This window comes from Uranotaenia lowii, unplaced genomic scaffold (genome assembly GCF_029784155.1).
Source record: "Uranotaenia lowii strain MFRU-FL unplaced genomic scaffold, ASM2978415v1 HiC_scaffold_140, whole genome shotgun sequence".
NCBI classification, from domain to species: Eukaryota; Metazoa; Arthropoda; class Insecta; order Diptera; family Culicidae; genus Uranotaenia; species Uranotaenia lowii.
The window spans coordinates 23,756-43,585 of record NW_026597411.1 but is presented as its reverse complement, the minus strand read 5'-3'; the positions used below and the strand labels follow the sequence as shown (position 1 = coordinate 43,585).

Sequence of the window (19,830 nt, the reverse complement as noted above, 5' to 3'; positions counted from 1 at the left end):
AAGTATTTACTCTAGGCTCAAAACGTTCAAACAATAAATATGTTTCGTGGCGCCCCTCAACTTTGAGTTGAGTTAAACTTCGGCATTCCCAAAACTATGTTTACACGAATACGCAAAATAAGATTCAAAAAACAAGGATTCAGCGTTGCCGGAAATTTTATGCAGCACAAATTAAATCACGATTAAAATGACAGAATATTTGACCAACCTATGAAAAAGATTCCGGTGTGTGGTTAACTAATGCGACTTAAATTATTTTTTAAACATAAAATATTGCAACTTTTTGTTTCTGCTGTCTGCAGTTAAGAGTATTCACTTTTGAATTCAATGAATGAAACTCTGTTCTGCTTCCTATTCGAACCAAAATTTGAGTTTGAAATTGGAAAGTGTTATTCATTTCTCACCAACCTAATTTTGTGTTTAAAATAGGGAGCGTGCAGTTAGCAGTGTTTTTGTTTTTAATCTGCGAAAAAATTGTTTTTGTTTCGGCTTTTCCTTAGTCTAAACTTAGAAATAAACCCAAATAAAACCAAAGCAATAATCTTCAAACGCACCTCTGAGAAAATGGATCTATTATTACAAAGAACAAAGATTGAAACAGTAAGATCATACAAATACCTTGGGATAGAGATTGATCGTTCTTTGAGCTTCAAACCCCACATAGAATCTTTGGGGAAAAGAATCAAAGATCGCACCGATATGGTGAAAGTAATTTCAGGCATAAGAAACGGAGGGAGCCCTGAAACACTTGCACTTCTGTTCAGAGCGCTTGTTCGTAGCACCATAGAATATGGAATATCCATCTTTGGAAACACCGCCAAAACGCATATTTCGAAATTAGAGGTACTAACAAATGCTTACTGGAGGAAAATAACAGGATGTACAAAATCTACTCCGATAAATACTCTAGCAGCTCTAGTCGCTGAAAGCCCACCAAGAATTAGAATTGAATACATTACATGCAGGGAAATCGTAAAACATGTGGCTAATCAAACGGTCGTCTACAAACAGCTGGCTGGTCTGCAAGAGGAAACTTTTTCAAACGAAAAACTAACATTGGTCGAAAAAACTTTCATGGCACATCTCAACATTTTCAAGTCGATAATCCCTAGTATCAAAACGAACTTTCCAAACTCACTGGATGTCAAAACGGAACTAACAAATTTTAAAGGCATCAAAAGTCAAACGGATCCTAGAGTCTGGAAACAATTAGTATTATTTTCGCAAAACACTATTTATAAAAACCGTCCGGAAATATACACTGACGCCTCCAAAATACAAGAGGCATGTGGGATCGGAATTTACTTACCGAAGTACAATAAAAGAATTTGTTTAAAGTTGGAAACCGAAACATGCATCACTACCGCAGAGATCTTTGCAATACATGTCGCGCTGGAACATCTAGATGCTGACTCCATCTTCAATGGGGTGATATACACCGACTCACTTTCGGCATGCCAAATTATTAGGTCCACCCTAAAAAGCAATTCGAGAAACCAAATAGTACAACAGATAATTAATACTGCTTACAAACTAGGAACCACAATACAGTGGATACCTAGTCATATATCACTAGGCGGAAATGACATCGCGGATGATTTAGCTAAGATCGGTACCAACTCGACAATGTTATACAACAACGGTGTCTTTATGAAGGATGCCATGAATCTGTTTAGTAGACGAAAGCTTAATTCTACCAAGATATGGTACGTTGACTATGCAAAGAAAGAAGGAGAACCTGGAAAGTATTTTCAAGCGATTCAAAACAGTTTCGAGGAGCTTCCATGGTACAAAAATAAACAACTCACCAACTGGGAGATACGCACTCTAAACCGTATAATGTCAGGACACAGCTATTCTAAATACTGGCTGGCAAAATGGAAAATTGCTGATGATGCAGACTGCGACTTGTGCAACACTCCTGAAACCGCAGAACATACGATTATGTCCTGCAACAAGTTCAACACAGCAAGAGCAAAATATACGTTCAACTCCAAATTCCCAACACTGATCGACCTATTCAAAACACAAGATCTTTCAATCTACAAAGAGGTGACAAATTTCCTAAAAGAGATTAAGTCAGAATTATAAACGCTATAAACCAGATGATTTCGCCCGACTGCGAGGCGATAAGCTGGTATTACGTCATGCTGGGCATATGGTCATCGACACCGGTCCCATCCCACCGTTGATTGAAAACGACATGTCGCAATCAACAACAGAACAAGAAGAAGAAGAAGAAGGCCTTTCCGGTACGATATTTTCGAGGTTTTCGTTCGAAATAGGTATTGAATCGAAATTGTTATGTTCTAAATGTGCCTTGCTACGGAACAAACGGGCCTCGTTCACCCATCGGTGGAGAAGTTAACGACGGAGGAGTGTATTAAAACGACGGAGGAGATTATTAAAACGACGGCGAGCAATGATGGGAACTATTTGGATTACCGGTGGCAATATGACCGAGAGATCAGATGGTACCGTTATCGAGGCCAAGGCAGCCGTGACTGCGATCAGCGCCTACGCCATAAGTTGATAAATAAAAGAAGCGGAAACTTAACGGGAGCCAAACGATATCCAAATCTCAAGTAAGAACATCAGCAGCAGTAATAACAAACAAATGGAAATCCTCTGCTGATCCTGATCATCCCTCAAACTTCTTGTGCGTGAATCAAAAGGTTTGTCATGTAATTTCGGTGACATGTCTTTAGAAGAAAATGGTCATGTCGAAACTTTCATCTGCTGTTAAGATTTCACTAATTTCTCACAGGCTCCAGGAACTACCTCCAAACCACCCCAGATATACATAGATTGCTGCAAATACCAATGTTTTGCTATGCCGGTACCCTAACTTGATCGTGATAAACCAAAAAAAGAACCTATATTTTGTTTAGTTGATTACTTAGTTTCAATATTCTAATGCTTCATTATTTTTCTTGAAGGGTACACACACAGACAACAACATTGAAGGACAACTATGCCTTACTGAAAAAGCTATGAAAACCTGGATGCAAATAATTGACAGGCTGTCAATGAAGAAATCGTTGCCCATATATGGTGAAATAATAATGACTACTTATGGAAATCAACACGGATTCTATAAGAGAATCTCACAGCATAGGTTTGTTTTAAAAATATATATTATCCAAGAGTTTATTCTGGCTAATCTGTTCATTTCATATTTCAGATTTATGAATCTACTGCAACTCGGTTTTACTTGCCTTTACCTGCCGTTTACCTCAAACACGGAGGCTGTTCTGCTGATAATAGACAGCCGCATAAGATTTAGATACAATCGACAATAGTTTGATCAATTCAAACTCGGAGCATATTTTCTGTACTTCTGCTACGAAATAGGGTCCCTTTACATCAAATATGGCAGTTTCAACGAACACGATTCGAATTAATGCAGATTTTCCGTTATAAAATTAAAAAAAAAATAATGCACATAGAACAACAAAGAAAGATTTGAGCTTAGGACTTAATAACTTAGAGATAACGTATGTTTTCCAATCAAGTCTCAAAATTGTATCGTTTTATTGTAATGAGTGAAGTTATCAATACCAACCTATTTTGTCCAAAAGATCAACGAGTATGACGTAATTAAACTTTTACTATAATTTTCCCAAACCTTCTCAAGCATGTTCTAATAAGACTTATTTGTAACTCGATTTACGTGAAAAAAATTTTAACTAAAAATAAACTCAAACTTATATCCATGAAAAAATGTATGTCTTCGAAATTAATTTCATCCGAAATTTGCACGACGCAAAGTTATTTCTAAGAAAATCTAATTTTATGGCAAAAACGATGCTTCGTTTTTGTGCATCTTATTTGATTTAAATTTACATCACTAATGCTATAATATTATGTCAAATATGGCAATCACAATTTATGTCTTCAAGAATTTATGTCACCAGGGTTTATGGCTTCAAGCGTTTCTGTCTTTGGAAGATCTAAATTTATGTCATAAGTGATGCTTCAATTTTGTGCATCCAATTTGACATAAATTTACACCAAAAATTTAATAGTGTGTATATAGAAATTTCAAATTTATAAATTTTTACACCTCCCATAACTCTTTTGGGTTGTTTTTACGGCCGAAAAAAGCAATAACAATTTTTGTACGGGAGAAAAAATCATTCAAGAATCATCAAAAAATACCTACTAAAATTTGAAAAAAAAACTTTTGATTTTAAATATTCCCTAGTTCAGTACATTTCATGTGAACAAACCAAAAACCTAACTTGTACCTTAAAAAAGGTATTCGAGATTGAAACAAATACAAAAATTATTAGGAAACTTTGCAACAAATTCCCAGCAAACATTTAAGAAGGTATAGGCACGTATAGGTATAGCAAGATTATATTCAACTTACGAAAATAGTATATAGCTACAAAAGTGGATGCGATACATCTATAATAAAAAGCTTCCAAAAATTTAATGTCCCACAAATGTAAGATAAACGATTTGAAGTACTTTGAGTAAAATGAAAACAAAATTCCCCGAAATTCAGTCCTCCAAGTTTATTGTTCGTCAGCTTACCACAATGCCAACTGATTAGTTGATATGAGCCACGCTACAGCTACAGTTCCAGTTGTTGGCCCGTGCCGAACAAAAACTTGGTATGTTATGATAATGCTTCTAATAAATTCTACCCGCTCATTTTCACCATCTTTCATTTCTTCTAGTTTTCTATCCGCCTATAAAATTTCATAATCCTAAGATATTCTTACTAAAAAAGGACATCACTTTTCGCCGATAATGCCCATAAATTAAATAACAAAAAAAAATTTTATCAAAATTTGATTGCATACCGATTGGCATAAAGCCGTTTGGCAGAACACCGTTTGGCATTAAGTTCGAGCTAAAATTATTTTCCCTAGCTTTGGGTAAACCTAGAAACACGAGCCTTCCTAGGGCTTTGAATAAATCTAGAAAGACGGGGCCGTCCTAAAATGATGGATCAAAACTTCGAGGAAGCCTCCTCACGCTTCGCGTTCGAACTAAAATTATACCAAACGGACAGCATGCCAAACGGCCATTATGCTAAATGACCATTATGCCAAACGGCCATTATTCCAAACGGCCATTATAACAAATGACCATTATGCCAAATGACCATTATGCCAAATGATTTTATGCCAAACGGCGTTATGCCAAACGGCGTAGGACCAAATTTAATTACCTAACAACACAGAAAACATGAAATCGTAAAAGAAATGATAATCCAAATCGACTATTAAGACATTTTTGTTCACGTTTTGCCCAAAACAAGTTTAATCGGATGGTAGTTGGGTTAGTCCATAAATTTGTCGCCAAAAAGTTGCGAATATGCTGGGTCGATAAGTTAACTGATTTACGATCAACCCCCTGGCAACTTGACAGTTCTGGCGAGTTTCGTGTGCCTGATTAAAATTCGCAGATGTCGCATGTGTACCGTTTGTTTACATACTTTTCGAACCATGCGTATGGAAAGGGCACATCATCAAATGTGGTGCGAATCATAAAATTCGAATGAATGAAAAAAAGTTTCAACCGAAATTATTACTCTCATTCAATATTCTACTTATTTATTTATTGTATAGGAACAGTTTTCCATAAACCGAGGCATTTTCTGCTATAATTTGAAAGATTTGTTATACTAAAATTTTCATATGTATCGCAGTTTATGAAAATCACTCGATGATGGTTGTGGTAATGTTTTGTTTTACATTTATTGTGTACGATCGTCAACAATAGTTTCGGTGGAAGGGGTTCTTTTCCCAAAAATCTGCCGTATATTAGTGAATTATTTTGATCAGTCCAGAAGTTTTAAACCTTATAAAGGACACACAGATTTACGTCTATGTGCCGTTTGCTTCGACTGAACTTCTGAAAACAAATTCACTCTACGTATAACTGAGCTAATTTTCAATTCTCAACATTTTTTTCATTTGTTGAATCGATTAAAAGAAACCATATTTCCATATGCGCCCTTCCGACATGTTAAGTCGCTTGATTTTCGATTTGACAGAACCAGAGAACCAGAAAAAACTGGCACACGCGATTTGTATGGGAAACGTCAAGTTGCCAGGGGGTTGTTTACGATAAACGGGCGGTCCCTCAATTGAGACTCTATCCAGCCTCTCCCTTTCTTCCCTTGGCAAGTTTGTAAGAAGAAAATCTCACCTGCGTGATCGGAAATAAAATAAGATGGCTGCAAATAACCGCAGTTCATAAGTACTGGTCAAGCAAATAGCTGTGAAATTTGGCAAAACCAAATATCTTCGGCTGCAGTACATCAATTCAATTTTGTTTTGAAATTGTTGGGGAAAAATTAGCTTTCGGTCATCATAATTTTTTTGTTTTCTGTAAGAATAATTTAACTGTTAATTTCACTTTAAATTATTTTTTCAAGTGCTGAAACAGAAGCGAATTTTAGTACAGAACTTATTCACCTTTTCACCACAACAAGACTCATCAACTTCATGGATTAACCCCTTCTTGTCATGACAGCGTCTTTTGACGGGCGACGTCGCTTTTCGCCTGGGTTGCCAGGTGCCCAGATTTGTCTGTAAAACCAAGACTTTTGACCCTCCTTCCAGATATTGGTCAGACACAGATTTTGCCCAGATTTTTGCTGAGAGTGCCCAGATTTTACAGATTTTCAAAATTGAGCGATGAAATCAATATTCATGTATCGGATATGATCCGTTAGTGCCAGATTAGACTGAAATCTCTCCTGTTTTCATTGGTATTTGACCAATCATTCAAAACATTTTCTTTAAAATAAGATCTACATGGTACGTGGTAGGAAATAGTGTTTGTTATATAGTTTTTAACTCGAAAATAACTCGAATACCACAGCACAACCTAGACACCTCCCCCCACCCCTCCCCCCCCGGTCACACTCATCATCAAATATATTGTTAAGTACCAAATTTAAGATCTTCCTTATGCACAGACACGCACAGACTTTTTTTCAAAATTGCCCAGATTTTTTGTCCTCAACACCTGGCATCCCTGCTTTTCGCTGTCAAGTGTCAAAATAAAAGAAGTGCAGTCACAGATGACGTGTCGATCAAAACACTTGGAAGCGGTGATAATTTTGTGGAACTATCTTTGGAACCCTCCCAGGGCAACAAAACCAGCCAATCAGCGAACCCCACACCGCACACAAACATCGTCAAACCAGAAAGATCGAGGTGTTGTTTTTTTCCTGTAATGGCCCGTTGTCTCTTGCACAACTAAAAAGACGGAAAATATAGTTAGCAAATCATTCGATTCGTTGCAACTCGGAAGTAATTTTCGGTTTTGAGTTTTCGCTATCTCGATGCGGCAGCGATTGATTTACATGTGCGTGGGCGTTGTGTTGTTTTGATTGTTTCAGCAAACTGGGACTACAACAGTGAAAAGAATAAATTTGGGCCGTATAGAAAATTACTTAAGCAAGCAAAAATATCCGTAACAGATTGTGCTGCGTGCAACCTTCGAAAAGTGGAAATTGTTCGTAACAGCGGGTGAAAGGAAATTTCTCCGATTTGGACCCGGAGTACGTGTGCTGAGTACCGCAAAGTGAAAGGTTTTACACTTGGAAAAACTGGGAACAAAGGAAAACGATCCGATCCGTGTCCCAAAACAAACAGGACCAAGGCCTAAAATTAGATCATCAATCTAATTCGCATGATTGTGTGGTAGTCGTCAATTTGCATCCCGTAAAAAATAATAATCTTGTTTTAAGAATAAATTACGCCGTTCATTGGACCAGTTTGGCCTGAATCCTCTTTCCGATCGAATAGCTAGAGCAAGTGTGTTTCGGGGATCACCAACTGTATCTCTCTACTGGGAGGGGATCGGGATCCGATTAGCTGGAGCCTTCGAAACCGCTAACCGGAATACTTAGTAATTGCATCATCTCCGCATCCGTAACAATAGACAACCGAATATTTGCGACGAGGCAAGATGGATGATGTTACGTTGATCGTGAAGGCCTCAAATCAGCAATTTGCTGATCAAACCGTCCACTGCGCACCTTCGTGGACGATACGACGCCTCAAAGGGCATCTAACCCAGGTGCATCCTGGAAAACCGGTAAGTACAGCATCTGCTTTGTTTCACACATAATATGTATCATTGCTTTTATCTGGCAGTGACGTGTCTATATAACGCAAATATGTAATTCTGTTTATTAAATCTGATTCAATTAAATTGCAATCAATTTTTAAGTTATTCGTTTTTTATTTATTGTCATTTGTGTGTCCTATCAACTATAGATAAAAGCTATGAAAAACATATAAAATTGGTTCTTTTTTCTTCGCTATAAATACTTTTGCCCTACTTCAAATTAATAAAATCTTCAAGAAAAAAAGTTTCCAAATTGGAAATATAACGGAAATTAAAGCAAATCTAATTATGTTGAACTTTTTTGTAAAATTTTCTAGGTAGGTATAATCACTATTAAGAGAAAACTGCTCCAACTTGAAATTTCCTTAAAAATACGTTCCGATTTCCTTTTGTAACAAAACTTAATGACACTGAACCCTTTTCTATAAATTTGGAAAATTACAAATCCATATAGGTATTGGACTTAGAGTTTTTCAAATATCTAGAAAAAACAGGTACATACTTATAGAGAAGATACCTCTGATTGGTTCTTAGTTTAGCGAAGATGCCGCCTTTAGTTCTTTGCCAGCAATTCAACTATGTCTAGCTCTCATCAGCAAGGTCACGTGGTTCGTTTTATACGCGTGAGTAAGCATCTAGCTGAACGTGGATAAGACTGATTCTAGCGTGCGATATTTATTTATTTATTTATTTATTTATTTATTTATTTCTGATCAACGGATCACATGTTGATCCCAATGATTACTTAAAATTAAGGTTAAAAACAAAACATTTAAATCTAACTATGGGGATCTCAAGGCCCTAATCACTTTTCTTCGGAAAACATCCCTCGAAATGTCGAAGTCAAAATGCACCGAAAAACGGTTGAAAGATTTCATTGCACCGATGAGGGCGCTGTTAGCTCCGTAATTGTTCATTCGAAAGGGAATGTACAATTGAAGATCCTGATTCCTGAATCCACGGGGTCGTACACTAAGCGGAATAGCCTCCAATAGCGTGGGACAGTCGATTCGCGATGTCAGGAGGTCGGCGACAAATGAGGCACGTGTTGCTTGTCTGCGGGCTTGAAGGGTGTCGATATCTATGAGGCGGCATCGATTTTCGTAGCTAGGCAAGCGAAAAGGGTCTTGCCAGTTCAGGTGTCTAAGGGCATATCGCAAGAATCGCCGCTGAATGGTCTCGAGCCGATCGACACCGTTCTGGTAGTAGGGACACCAGACAGCTGAAGCGTATTCAAGGATGGAACGAACAATGCTGCAGTATAAGCTTTTCAAGCAATACACGTCCTTGAAGTCCTTCGCCACTCTAAAAATGAAACCGAGGCTTCTGGATGCTTTGTCAATCACATAGTTGGTGTGTGCCTTGAATTCCAGGCGCTGATCTAGGATTACGCCAAGATCGTTAACGTGGTTCACACGTGCGATGGGTTCGTCTCCGAGGAAGTACTCCGCAATTAAAGGCTGCCGCTTACGAGAAAAGCTGATGATTGCACATTTGCTGCGGTTTAATGGCAGGCAGTTAATGTCACACCACTCAGCGAAGAGGTTGAATTGACGTTGCAGGAAATTGATGTCGTCGTTGTCGTTTATGGTGTAAAATAGTTTTAGGTCATCAGCATAGCCAAGTTTGGGGACGTCGAGGAGTGACAACACGTCGTTGAAGTAAATTAGGAAAATAATCGGTCCGAGATGGCTACCTTGAGGCACACCGGAGGTAGCAGGAAATTGCCTGGAAAAGGTGTCACCCGTTCGAACAATCAATTTACGACCAGTTAAATAACTGCGGAACCAGCCGAGTAGAGTACCACAGAATCCTAAGCGTTCGAGTTTACCGATGGCAATTTCATGGTTCACCTTGTCGAAAGCAGCAGACAGATCGGTATAGATTGCATCGGTTTGAGATTTGGCAACAAAACTTTCATGCACAAAAGAAGTGAACGTTAGCAAGTTACTTGTCGTAGAGCGTTTGGGCATGAATCCGTGTTGATCATTGGAGATGTTATTTTTGCAGTACGTGAAGAAAGGATCCAAAACCACCAATCACCAACCAATCTACTTAGTTAGTATATGATTTGAAAAAGATACTACATGAAATCTATTTGCAGCTCCATAGAAAATTGGATCCTTTGTTAACATCCCGATCATTAACTAACTGCTTTACAAAATCAGAGTTAAGTAGCATTCTTAAACATTCTTAACAGAAATTCAGTTTAAGAAAATTTAGAATCAGAATGCAAATTGAAATTATTATTTTGATTTCAAACATTCAATCGAGGAACTCCATTCAAGATCGAGGTAAGAAATCAAAATTCTCAATTTGATTTTAGAGGTTTACTGATATATTTTCTACAATATTCCAATAGGTGTTTCTTGAACCTCATTTTTTCAGTAAATCTTTCTAATGATTGATATGTGAATCATGCAAAAAAGTCTGCATTGAATCTCTTAGGAAATGTTTCATTTTTGTAAGTAAATTCTCTTTAAGTAAGTTTCAAATTTGAAAAACTATTTTCTTCCTTAAAGATTAGTCTCGTATAATTATTTAGCCTTTTTTGTGATATTATCATCCTAAGTCAATTTTTTAGCTAAGTTTCCTTAAGTCATTGTCAATCTTCTGTCAACATTTTGTCCTTTATCTTTTTTCAAACCTCTATCATTGTTTTGTCACTTTTTCATGCAGACCTCCCAATTTTTACTTTCATGACTGTTTCATGGAATGAAATTTCTATAAATGTAAATCTTAACTCAGTTTCAAGTAAATTTTTTAAACTTTTCGTTAAACATGTGCTGGTTTTTTATTTGCATTTGTAGATCCCTCACTTATAACAATTTTGTTGAAAAATTTTATTTCTGTAAATTTATTTCGAATTGTTAACTTTTTTCAATATAATTTAAGACTTTTTCAACTGTTTTAGTTATATTGAAAAAATTCTGATGGTGTATACACTATACAATGAATTTTCAAAATTTGTGGGTTTTTTTTTCAAAGAAAATGGATAAACTCAAAGTTCTTGTCGGGCTTGGTTGTCCTAGTCTTAACAGTACGATCTTTTGGTTCCCTCCCATTGTTTCTTTAGAACTTCAGGATTTTGCGGTCGCTATTCTTAAATTATCTTAGCTCATTTAAAATGTTCCTCTTTTTTCCAATATATTGCTTTTCTACAAGTGAGGCCAAGAGCCTTCCAAAAAACGTTTTTCAATTAACAGAATTGTTTAAAGCGTTTTAGTTTTTATGTAATTTTTTAGTTAGTTTTCATCTTGATCTGGTCACTAATTTTACCTTAATTTCACTTCAAAGTAACTATTTTGCCCTACTTTTTTACCGCATGGGTGCTTCTAGCCCTGCAGTGCACACATTCTATTCAACTGTTTAGAACAATTTTAGGAATTTTTTTTCAAATCATGAAATGAGAAGGGTTTAGTTGAACTGAAAACAAACAGCCATGGCCATGGGCTGGGTTGTAAAGAATGATGCAGAACATTTGAGTCCAATCAAAGAAAGCCTAAAATACCAGTAAGTTCAGTGGCATTCCTCAACTTTAAGTTTGACTAGGTATTCTGGAAATTTAAGTTAACAGGCGTGCACGAAATTGAAATTACATTACTTAAGAAATACTGTTCAACCTTGAATACTGATAAATTTTATTACATTGAAAATAACAACATTGATGTTGAAGAAAATTCCTGGAAAAAAATTGACGTCATTCAGCTGTGTTATTTGAATAAAAAAAAATGTCAGGATCATAATTCGGAGACCTCATTAAAATCCCTGTTGAACAATTTTAAAATTTCAACTGCATTGGTAATGAAAATGTTGTTTAATGAAGAATTCTGCACATTTTTTGAATCAACAAATTATCCCTTAACATGCCCTTCATTGATGAAGATGAAGATTTTTTTAAATTAATTTATTATACGTTTCAATTTTGACAATAATTGTATATATAATTGTCTGAGGACATAAGAATAAACTTCCGAAGTAATGTACCTATAACCAGGTTTCGTATTTTAGACCTGTGTTGGGATTTTATTCTTATATGTTCCCGTCTCATGCCAAATCATTGTTCCTTAGCGGTACTCTATCGTTTCAATATTTCTGGCAGCAATTTATGTAGTTGGCTTTATTTGCAAAATCAAACCAAAACTCAAACTTAAAAACTAGGGAAAAGAGAAGTTGTCTCCTGAAAAGTCACTTCCCCTTTTTCTGAGGCCTGGACGGTTTAGTCTTCGATTTTAAACAACTGAAATAGCAGGACGATTACAGGACAGCAAAACATCTCAGGAAAGCAACTGTCAAATTTTCCTGTATTTTCGAAACAGTACCCCCGAAATTGTGACTTTTAAAATTATTCTGTGAATACAAGAATGTTTCTTTCCGAGTTTTTCATACAATTCAGGTATTCACAATGCAAAAAATAGAACTTTTAACAATCTAAAAAACGGCAAATATTTTTTATGTTTATGCTTTATTTTCTGAAGTTATCACAATGCATGATTGTGAATGTCAGTTCAATCTGAAAACATAGAAGGTTGAAGGTCAATTTCACAGTTAATAGATAATTATTTGAAGGAAAAAATCCTGCTGGTAATGTTTCAGATGACCAATTGAGAATATAAAACATCTGTCATTTAAAACCTTGATAAAGACTATTGTTATCCTGAAATTGTTCCATTAAACGATATATATGGTTACGAGATTCAGGTTGTTTTCTTCCCGTATCTCGGAAATATCTGATGTTTTAACGAATTTCGTGGGATTCAAATCGTTTTCCTGTAATTCGTTGACTCATAGGCTCACTCACCTGTAGGTTCAAAGCAGTTTTTTCCCTGTAATTTGCAATTTGTAATTTCCTTTAGGTTCGGATCGATGTTCATCCCGCATTCAAAAATTATCTTATGATAGATCTGGTAACATTGTATGTATGTTTGTTTCAATTTACATGGTATTTGGTATATCTGAAAACAACGTTCAAATGTATATTTTTTGGTGAACTATATATATATATATTTTAAGCATTGCTGTTTTTGTACTGTGGCCTAGTCTATAACCAGATTGATGCTCAGTTATTTGTTTGCGTTCAAGTACTTATTTGCTTCTTCATGATTCGTGCAAAAACTTTTGAAAGGGCACACAATATACTAATACGTAGGTTTGAAAGTGATGATAAGTTTGTTTTTTTCTTGAAAGATATAATTTTTTAAAGTTTACAAGCCTTTGGGTAATTAGATGTTGAAATTATAATGTTAAAAATGAATGACAAGTGTTTTATGGTGAGCGGTAGAATGAGTTTTACAAATTTTATGGGTATTTCGTCTAGTCCTACGGCATTTGATTTCACCTCGTATACGGCGTTGATGATTCTTGAATGCTACTAAACTTAAAACCTGTTGAGTTCACATAATAATGGTTATAATATTGTGCTTGATCTACATTAAAGCTCTCGTGAAACTTTTGATTTATTACATCCGGATGAAAATCGTTTTCAATACAAGATTTGCGCTTTTAAAAATAACTTGATCTTCATTGAGTTTAGTTAATTTCCATCTAGCATAAGCGCGATCGCGGTCAATAAGTGCCATTTGAAGATTTGCATTGAATCAAGGATTGTTTTTTTCGTTTATTTGTATTTAGTTTCCTCAGTGGAACACAGATATCGTGCAGTTGTTTGATACAGTAATTAAAAAAATCAACGATGTCGTTCGTATCAGAGAGAGCAAAAAAAATAGGGCCAATCTATTTTGTTAAATTCTTGAATTACTTTATCTGGATCTAATCGTTTATAGTCTCTATAGGAAAAATCGTCTTTTTTAATTTCTGTTTCGTAGTTTAAAGAAGCATAGATAATATCATGATTGGAAGCATTAGGAAAACTTGTTTAGCCAAATCGTAAGACTGAATAATGTCTGCTAGTTATAAGCACAGAGAACAGACGTACAAGCTCGAACAAAAAATCGTCAAAAAAGTGTGTAAAATTTCAAATGCTATCACCCAAAAATACGTTAGAAATTGACTACAAACAGTTTCATCTATTGCGCCGTTCAAAAGGTCATACGACCTATCGAAAACTGACTGGAACTTAGTCAGCTTTGTTTTGACAGTTCTCTTTGGTGTGTTTGCAGACATCTGGTGGCCCAACCAAAAATCAAAAATTGGTTCAAAAAGGGTCTTGGGATTTTTACACAAGTTTCGTGGGCTAGCTTGTATGTCTGTTCTCTGTGTTATAAGTAGATCAAGTTGCGAAGCTCCGTGGTTATGGAAAAAAGTTGGTTCGGTTCTAACGTTATACATACCGATTTCCATCAATACATTGCAAAAACGTTCGGTTTTATTATTCAGAGTCATGAGATTAGTGTTAAAATCGCCTGTTAAAATAATGTCTTCGTAGATACCTTCATATTTTAGAATTTCATCATGTATCATTTCTGCACAATCTATGCTCGGATGGTTGTAAATCAGTCCTATAAGTATTTTTTGATTGGTAAGCGTTAGGTAGTTAAGTGAATATAACTAAAATGTTCCGAACATGTTTACTGACATTGAAATGTTTCTGTTGGTGTATTAAAAAAAAAGGATCGTAGTAGCGCAAAGTTATAACCAAGGGGGGTATATAATCAACCTGTATACATATCTCAGGTGGCGGTGGAAATCCCTTGCTAAGTGTTATTTTTTATTTTTTTGGTAAACATTGTAACCAAGACCATTCGTGACGTCAGTTGCATTTTCAAACAAACAACCATCATCGCTGTACCAGCGAAAACTAGAGAAAAAAACCATTGCCAACTGCTGTTTATTTTCTATCTTCTTTTTCCTTTTAGAAAAAGTGCTAAGCGTAGAAAATGATTGTTAAAACAAAGAAAACGAGTTTGGCTCCTTAAAACTTCATCGTATGAGCCGTTTCAAATAAAGGATTATAAAAAAAAAACTGCTGTTTACGATTCTCGCCTAGGATACATAAACATCCTGGCAAGTGACATGACGTAGACTTTGTTTACCTTTGTAGGATGTCGTCACCGTCGGGAAACATCCGAGTCGTAGCGTTCCAAGTCCCGTACGTGTGCCGTGACAGGCGCGAGTCCAGGACAAGCTGCTTTCGATCTGGCACACAACGGGCAGGAAATCCTAGGGTTGCCAGCCAAGGGGGATAAAGAAGACCGGACATCGGTCGGAGTAGACTGACCCCATCGACGGGGGGCTGTCGAGTAGAGTGCGTCCGACCCCTCAGTTTGAAGCTACAAAGATAAGACAATGCCTTCTGCGTAGCGGATGCCGTGGGTGCGCCGCGTTCGTGCGTAGGATGCTCCACCTTCGGGGAGTATCTGAGTAGGGCGGTTCTCAACGACAGAAGCTGCGGGGATAAGACTTGACCTTCTTCGCAGTGGAAATCGTTGGGAAAGGGTTATTCCACGTTCGGGGAATATCCACGGGTAGAGTGGCTCTCGACGCCGGGTGAGCCATTCGAGTCGGAGTAGGATGACGTCTTCGTCGGGAATCATCCGAGTCGTTGCGTTGAGTCCCGCGCGTGTGCTGTGACAGGCGCGAGTCTAGGATAAGCTGTTCTCGATCAGGCACACGACGGGCAAGGTGGCAAACCTCGAACCCTTAAGATAAGAGGTCGGGCCTCGAGTCGTTAGAGAAGAGGTCAGGCCTCAAACCTTCAGGTGGAGAGGTTTGTGTGGTCAACTCCGAGTCTTTATGATGAGGGTCGGGTCTCGAGTCGTAAGAGGAGGGATCAGGCCTCTTACCAACAAGAGGAGGGGTACAAGTGGTCACCTCGAGTCATTACGAGTACAGGTCAGATTTCAAGTCGTTAGAGGAGATATCAGGCCTCAAGTCGCGAAGAGGAGAGGATTGTGTGTGAATCTCGAGTCATTGCGAGGAGATGTCGGTTCTCAAGTCGTTAGAGGAGAGTTTAGGCGTCGAGTCGTAAGGATGTGAGGTTTAGCTGGAAGTGGTCTCGTTAATGAGTGTTGCCTTGGAGCGCACTAGCGCTAATAGACCTCACACTATTGAAGCATAGTGTGCTAAACAGTTCGAGGTGGGAACCAGGTCTGCGGCCCCAGGTGGAGTTTAGGGAATAGGGGTTATACACGGAGTATATCATGAGTCTTCAAATTGTACCCATGGACCCAGAGTAGCAAACTGGGGGGACGCGGTGGCTCGCCGTGCCTTAGAATACAATCCGTAAACAGGGATTTACCACCTGTGGTTACCAACTATAAAAAAATATAAAGACAAAGAAGTCACTTTTGTATCCAAGACCATAAATTCTCCTAGCGCACCCAGAACTTAGTAATAATAATAATATTTATTTAAGACCTTTTAACCATTAATGGTCATTAGGGTCTGGACAACCCGGAACTTAAGACCCATTGAAAATACTATGCTATTTTTAAGGAGGCACTCAGTGAGCATCTCAAAGATGTCAACTTTAATAAAATAAATGACGCAAATGTGTGTTTCGTAAAGGAGACTTTTGTACAAAATATTTTGAGAAGAGTTGTGTAATGTACGGTTATACGGATATGGTATTGTACCGGAATGAAGTAAATATACCAAAAGATCCCAAATGGTTCGAAGTTCATTGTCTGAATGTTTGAAAACAATCAGTCACTCAGTCTGTGATGTAATTGTATGTAGGACACCTATTAGGTTTGGTCTGAATCATAGTTATTACGGTAATTCTCGATGAACCATGCAATTTGACAACTTAACTTTGATACTCATATTTACTTTTATACAAATTCAAAATTTTCAATTATCGTTTTGATTGTTGTTTCTTATGTCCATTCCAGAGTCTCATTTTCAGTTCTAATCGAAATGTCCCATTCTCGATATTTTTGCTGATAATATAACTGGGGAAACCCCTCTCAATTGCACTCCCCTGGCACACCGTCCTGGTCAGTTTGCCCCGAATCGCGATTCCAAATCGCAATCGAGCACTTAAGCGATCTTTTCGATAAGAACTTTTTCCCCTTATCCAGTCTGCGATGGATGCGGAATGTTTCATCAATCAGGGTTGCTAGCGAACCGGGAAAACCGGGAAAAACTTTGGAATTTCATCGTGCCACCGGGAAACCGGGAATAAACCGGGAATTTCGTCACCTCACCGGGAAAATTGTCGTGTTTGAAATTTTTTATGTAATTTCAAAAATATTTTTAAAATCATTTCTAAATTTTCAGAGAAGTTTTTGAAAATCACGATATAGATTGATCTCAGAAACGCTTATTTTTGTTTATCAGTAAACAATAAAGTTTCAATCGCGTTTTTATCTTATTTTGAAGCAATATGACATAATAACTCAAATGCTACAAAACTAATAATGAAGCTATTATCGACAAAACCAAATGCAAAACTAACTACAGTCAAACCTGGACAAGTGAGAGTCAAATGACTGAACTTTTTTCTCGCTCAAAGAGGTTTCAAACTTAACCAGGTGCTATATAATAGAGGGTCAACAACATACAAATGCATTAAATATGGTCTAGAAATGCAACTTAACAATGTGTATTTGATAAAAATCCACTGATTTATAAGAAACCAGTTGAAGCAGCAGTTCGAAGTTTTCTCGAGTGAGTTTCAATATGGAACTAAGGATATTTTTTTCATTGATAATAATTTTGGTACCAAAACTTCACTACAAAAGTGGTATTTTTTCTAATTTCCTTGGTCTAGTCAGGGAAACGACTTTAACTTATTGATGTTTTACACTCTCACTTAAAGAGGTTTTGTGCTTTAAAAGCTTGGGACTTGGTGTTTTCTCTCACTTATAGAGGTTTCTCGCTTATACTGCTACTACCAGTTTTAGTTTCAGTTCGGAATGATTCAGTGTTCGATATACATATTTCATAAAATTATTTTATGCAAATAGCAAGTAATTTGGCGGTTTGAGACGTTTTAGGCAGAGTTACACCTCTTTTTCACCAGAAAAAGTTATTGTATTGTATATTCGTTTGAATTGGCCAGAGGAACGAAGCATTATGTCGCAAGTGTTTAGTTTTTAATTCTTCCTACGTAAAACTTTAGCTTAAAGTTTCCTACGCTTAAATATATGTCTTATGTCAAAATTGTATCGAAACAAGCTCCTGTCGAAATCTAAGGCCTCTACCCTAATACAAAATAAAATCTTACATTCTTACAAACAAACAACAAATCTTAAAAACAGTTAGAAGTTTGAGGCCCTTAACATAGATTTTTTCTTCAACATGATTTTATATTAAAAAACGAGTATAATAAATAGGATAATCATCTTTTATAACCGGGAAAAAAACTGGGAAAAACCGGGAAAAACTTTGGAATTTCAAAACGAAAAATCGCTAGCAACCCTGATCAATACTCATTCAAAATGTCGTTGTTGTTTCGATTGAAGTTTTACTTGTGTGTTCTTTTTTTATTTCACTATTTTCAACTTCTACGATCGAATATGCCGAGCCGGGTCCGTCTAGCCAGCTTATAGCTCAAGCTTACTGAAATTGTTATTATTGTGTAGTATGTACGTACATATATATAATACTGCAAACAAACACATGTTGTGCGATGACCACGTCAGTCGTCAGTCCTTTCAGTAGTAAACCACCTCAACGGAGAACAGCTCATTCGGAGCCAGCCGGTCGCTCTGCTGCGGTAGTTTCAGTTCGGCAGAGAAAGAGGAAAGTGGAAAGAATCGCAGCACCGATTGATTCTTCAAAACCAAAACAAATTGTGCCGATCCCAGAGACCCAGACAGAGCAAGTTTCGAGTTTCGTTCAATAATTTGGTAAATATCGTGTCGCATTACCGATCATAATATTTCCGTTTTGGCTTACGTCTTCGAATTTTTAATTCATTGTGACGATATATTCATTCATTCACCAGAATGGATGGAAATATTCAAATCCGCAGTTCAAATAATCAACCCGTTACGAGGTACAGATGACCTTTGATAGTTTTGTGCGATGCAAATTTGGGCGTTTTTGCCTAGTTAACCTTCTAGCATACGTTCGAGCTTCAATTGGAAAAAAACAGCAGCTAATTATTCCGAAATTAATTGAATCTCTACTACAGGCAGCTCGCCATGTTTACTTGTATTCTTTCACAAACACCTCTCTTGCTCTGAAACGTGATAACAAATCACGAAAAGCTACGTGTTTTTAAACAGTTCCATAGACTTGTGTGGTTGGATGGGATTGATAACAATAAACTTCTCGAAATTTTCCGCAGCCAACAGCTGTGTTTGAGCTCTTTATCAACAAAGCAGTGTGCCAATGATGTGTGCATTTCGTTGGCAGAAAAATAAGACCACAATCTCGACCCCTTCAATAATAAACATTTATGATTTCTGCAATGTTATCCATTGATTTGGAAAGGAGAAAAGAAGCGCAAGAAATCACCAATTTCTCAAGCTGAGGAACTCGGCCCCATCAGGTATTGCGTTTTGGAGAGAAATTTTGTTTGTTCTGTTTGTTCTTCAATCTTTGAGATTTGAAAATGCACTTGTGGTAGCTCAACAAGTTTTGCGGTTTGATAGAAAAGCTGTTGTTAGCCTTTTTTGTAAAGTATGTAAAAAAAAAATATGTTCTGGAATCTAAACCTTGAGGACTGAAATCGTTCTTTAGCCTACCAGAAAACCTCATACAAAATTTCAGCTTACTGAGTTAACTTCAATGGAAAGCTCACCGCCCTCAAGTTTATATTGGAATTTGGAATCTTACAGTCTTCGAAGGAAATGTGTGAAATTTTGTCTTGATTAA

At 36.9% G+C, this 19,830-nt stretch overlaps 1 protein-coding gene and 1 long non-coding RNA gene across 3 annotated transcripts in view; both read left to right on the top strand.

The window, feature by feature from the left end:
• The first annotated feature begins 2,232 nt into the window (after window positions 1–2,232).
• On the top strand, window positions 2,233–3,695 carry LOC129759353 (uncharacterized). Its single transcript, XR_008740161.1, has 3 exons — window positions 2,233–2,675; window positions 2,940–3,118; window positions 3,185–3,695. It is a non-coding gene; the product is annotated as an uncharacterized LOC129759353 (long non-coding RNA).
• A 3,445-nt stretch (window positions 3,696–7,140) lies between these two features.
• The window catches only part of LOC129759350 (homocysteine-responsive endoplasmic reticulum-resident ubiquitin-like domain member 2 protein), a 32,298-nt gene continuing 19,608 nt past the window's right edge, over window positions 7,141–19,830 (top strand). Inside the window, exon 1 of one of the 2 annotated variants that reach the window (XM_055756778.1) lies at window positions 7,141–8,070. In XM_055756778.1, the coding sequence (XP_055612753.1) occupies window positions 7,942–8,070 (129 nt within the window). In that variant the 5' untranslated portion in view covers window positions 7,141–7,941. Of the gene's footprint in view, window positions 8,071–18,670; window positions 18,858–19,830 lie in introns of those variants that run through there. The other variant, XM_055756779.1, reaches the window with a different exon arrangement.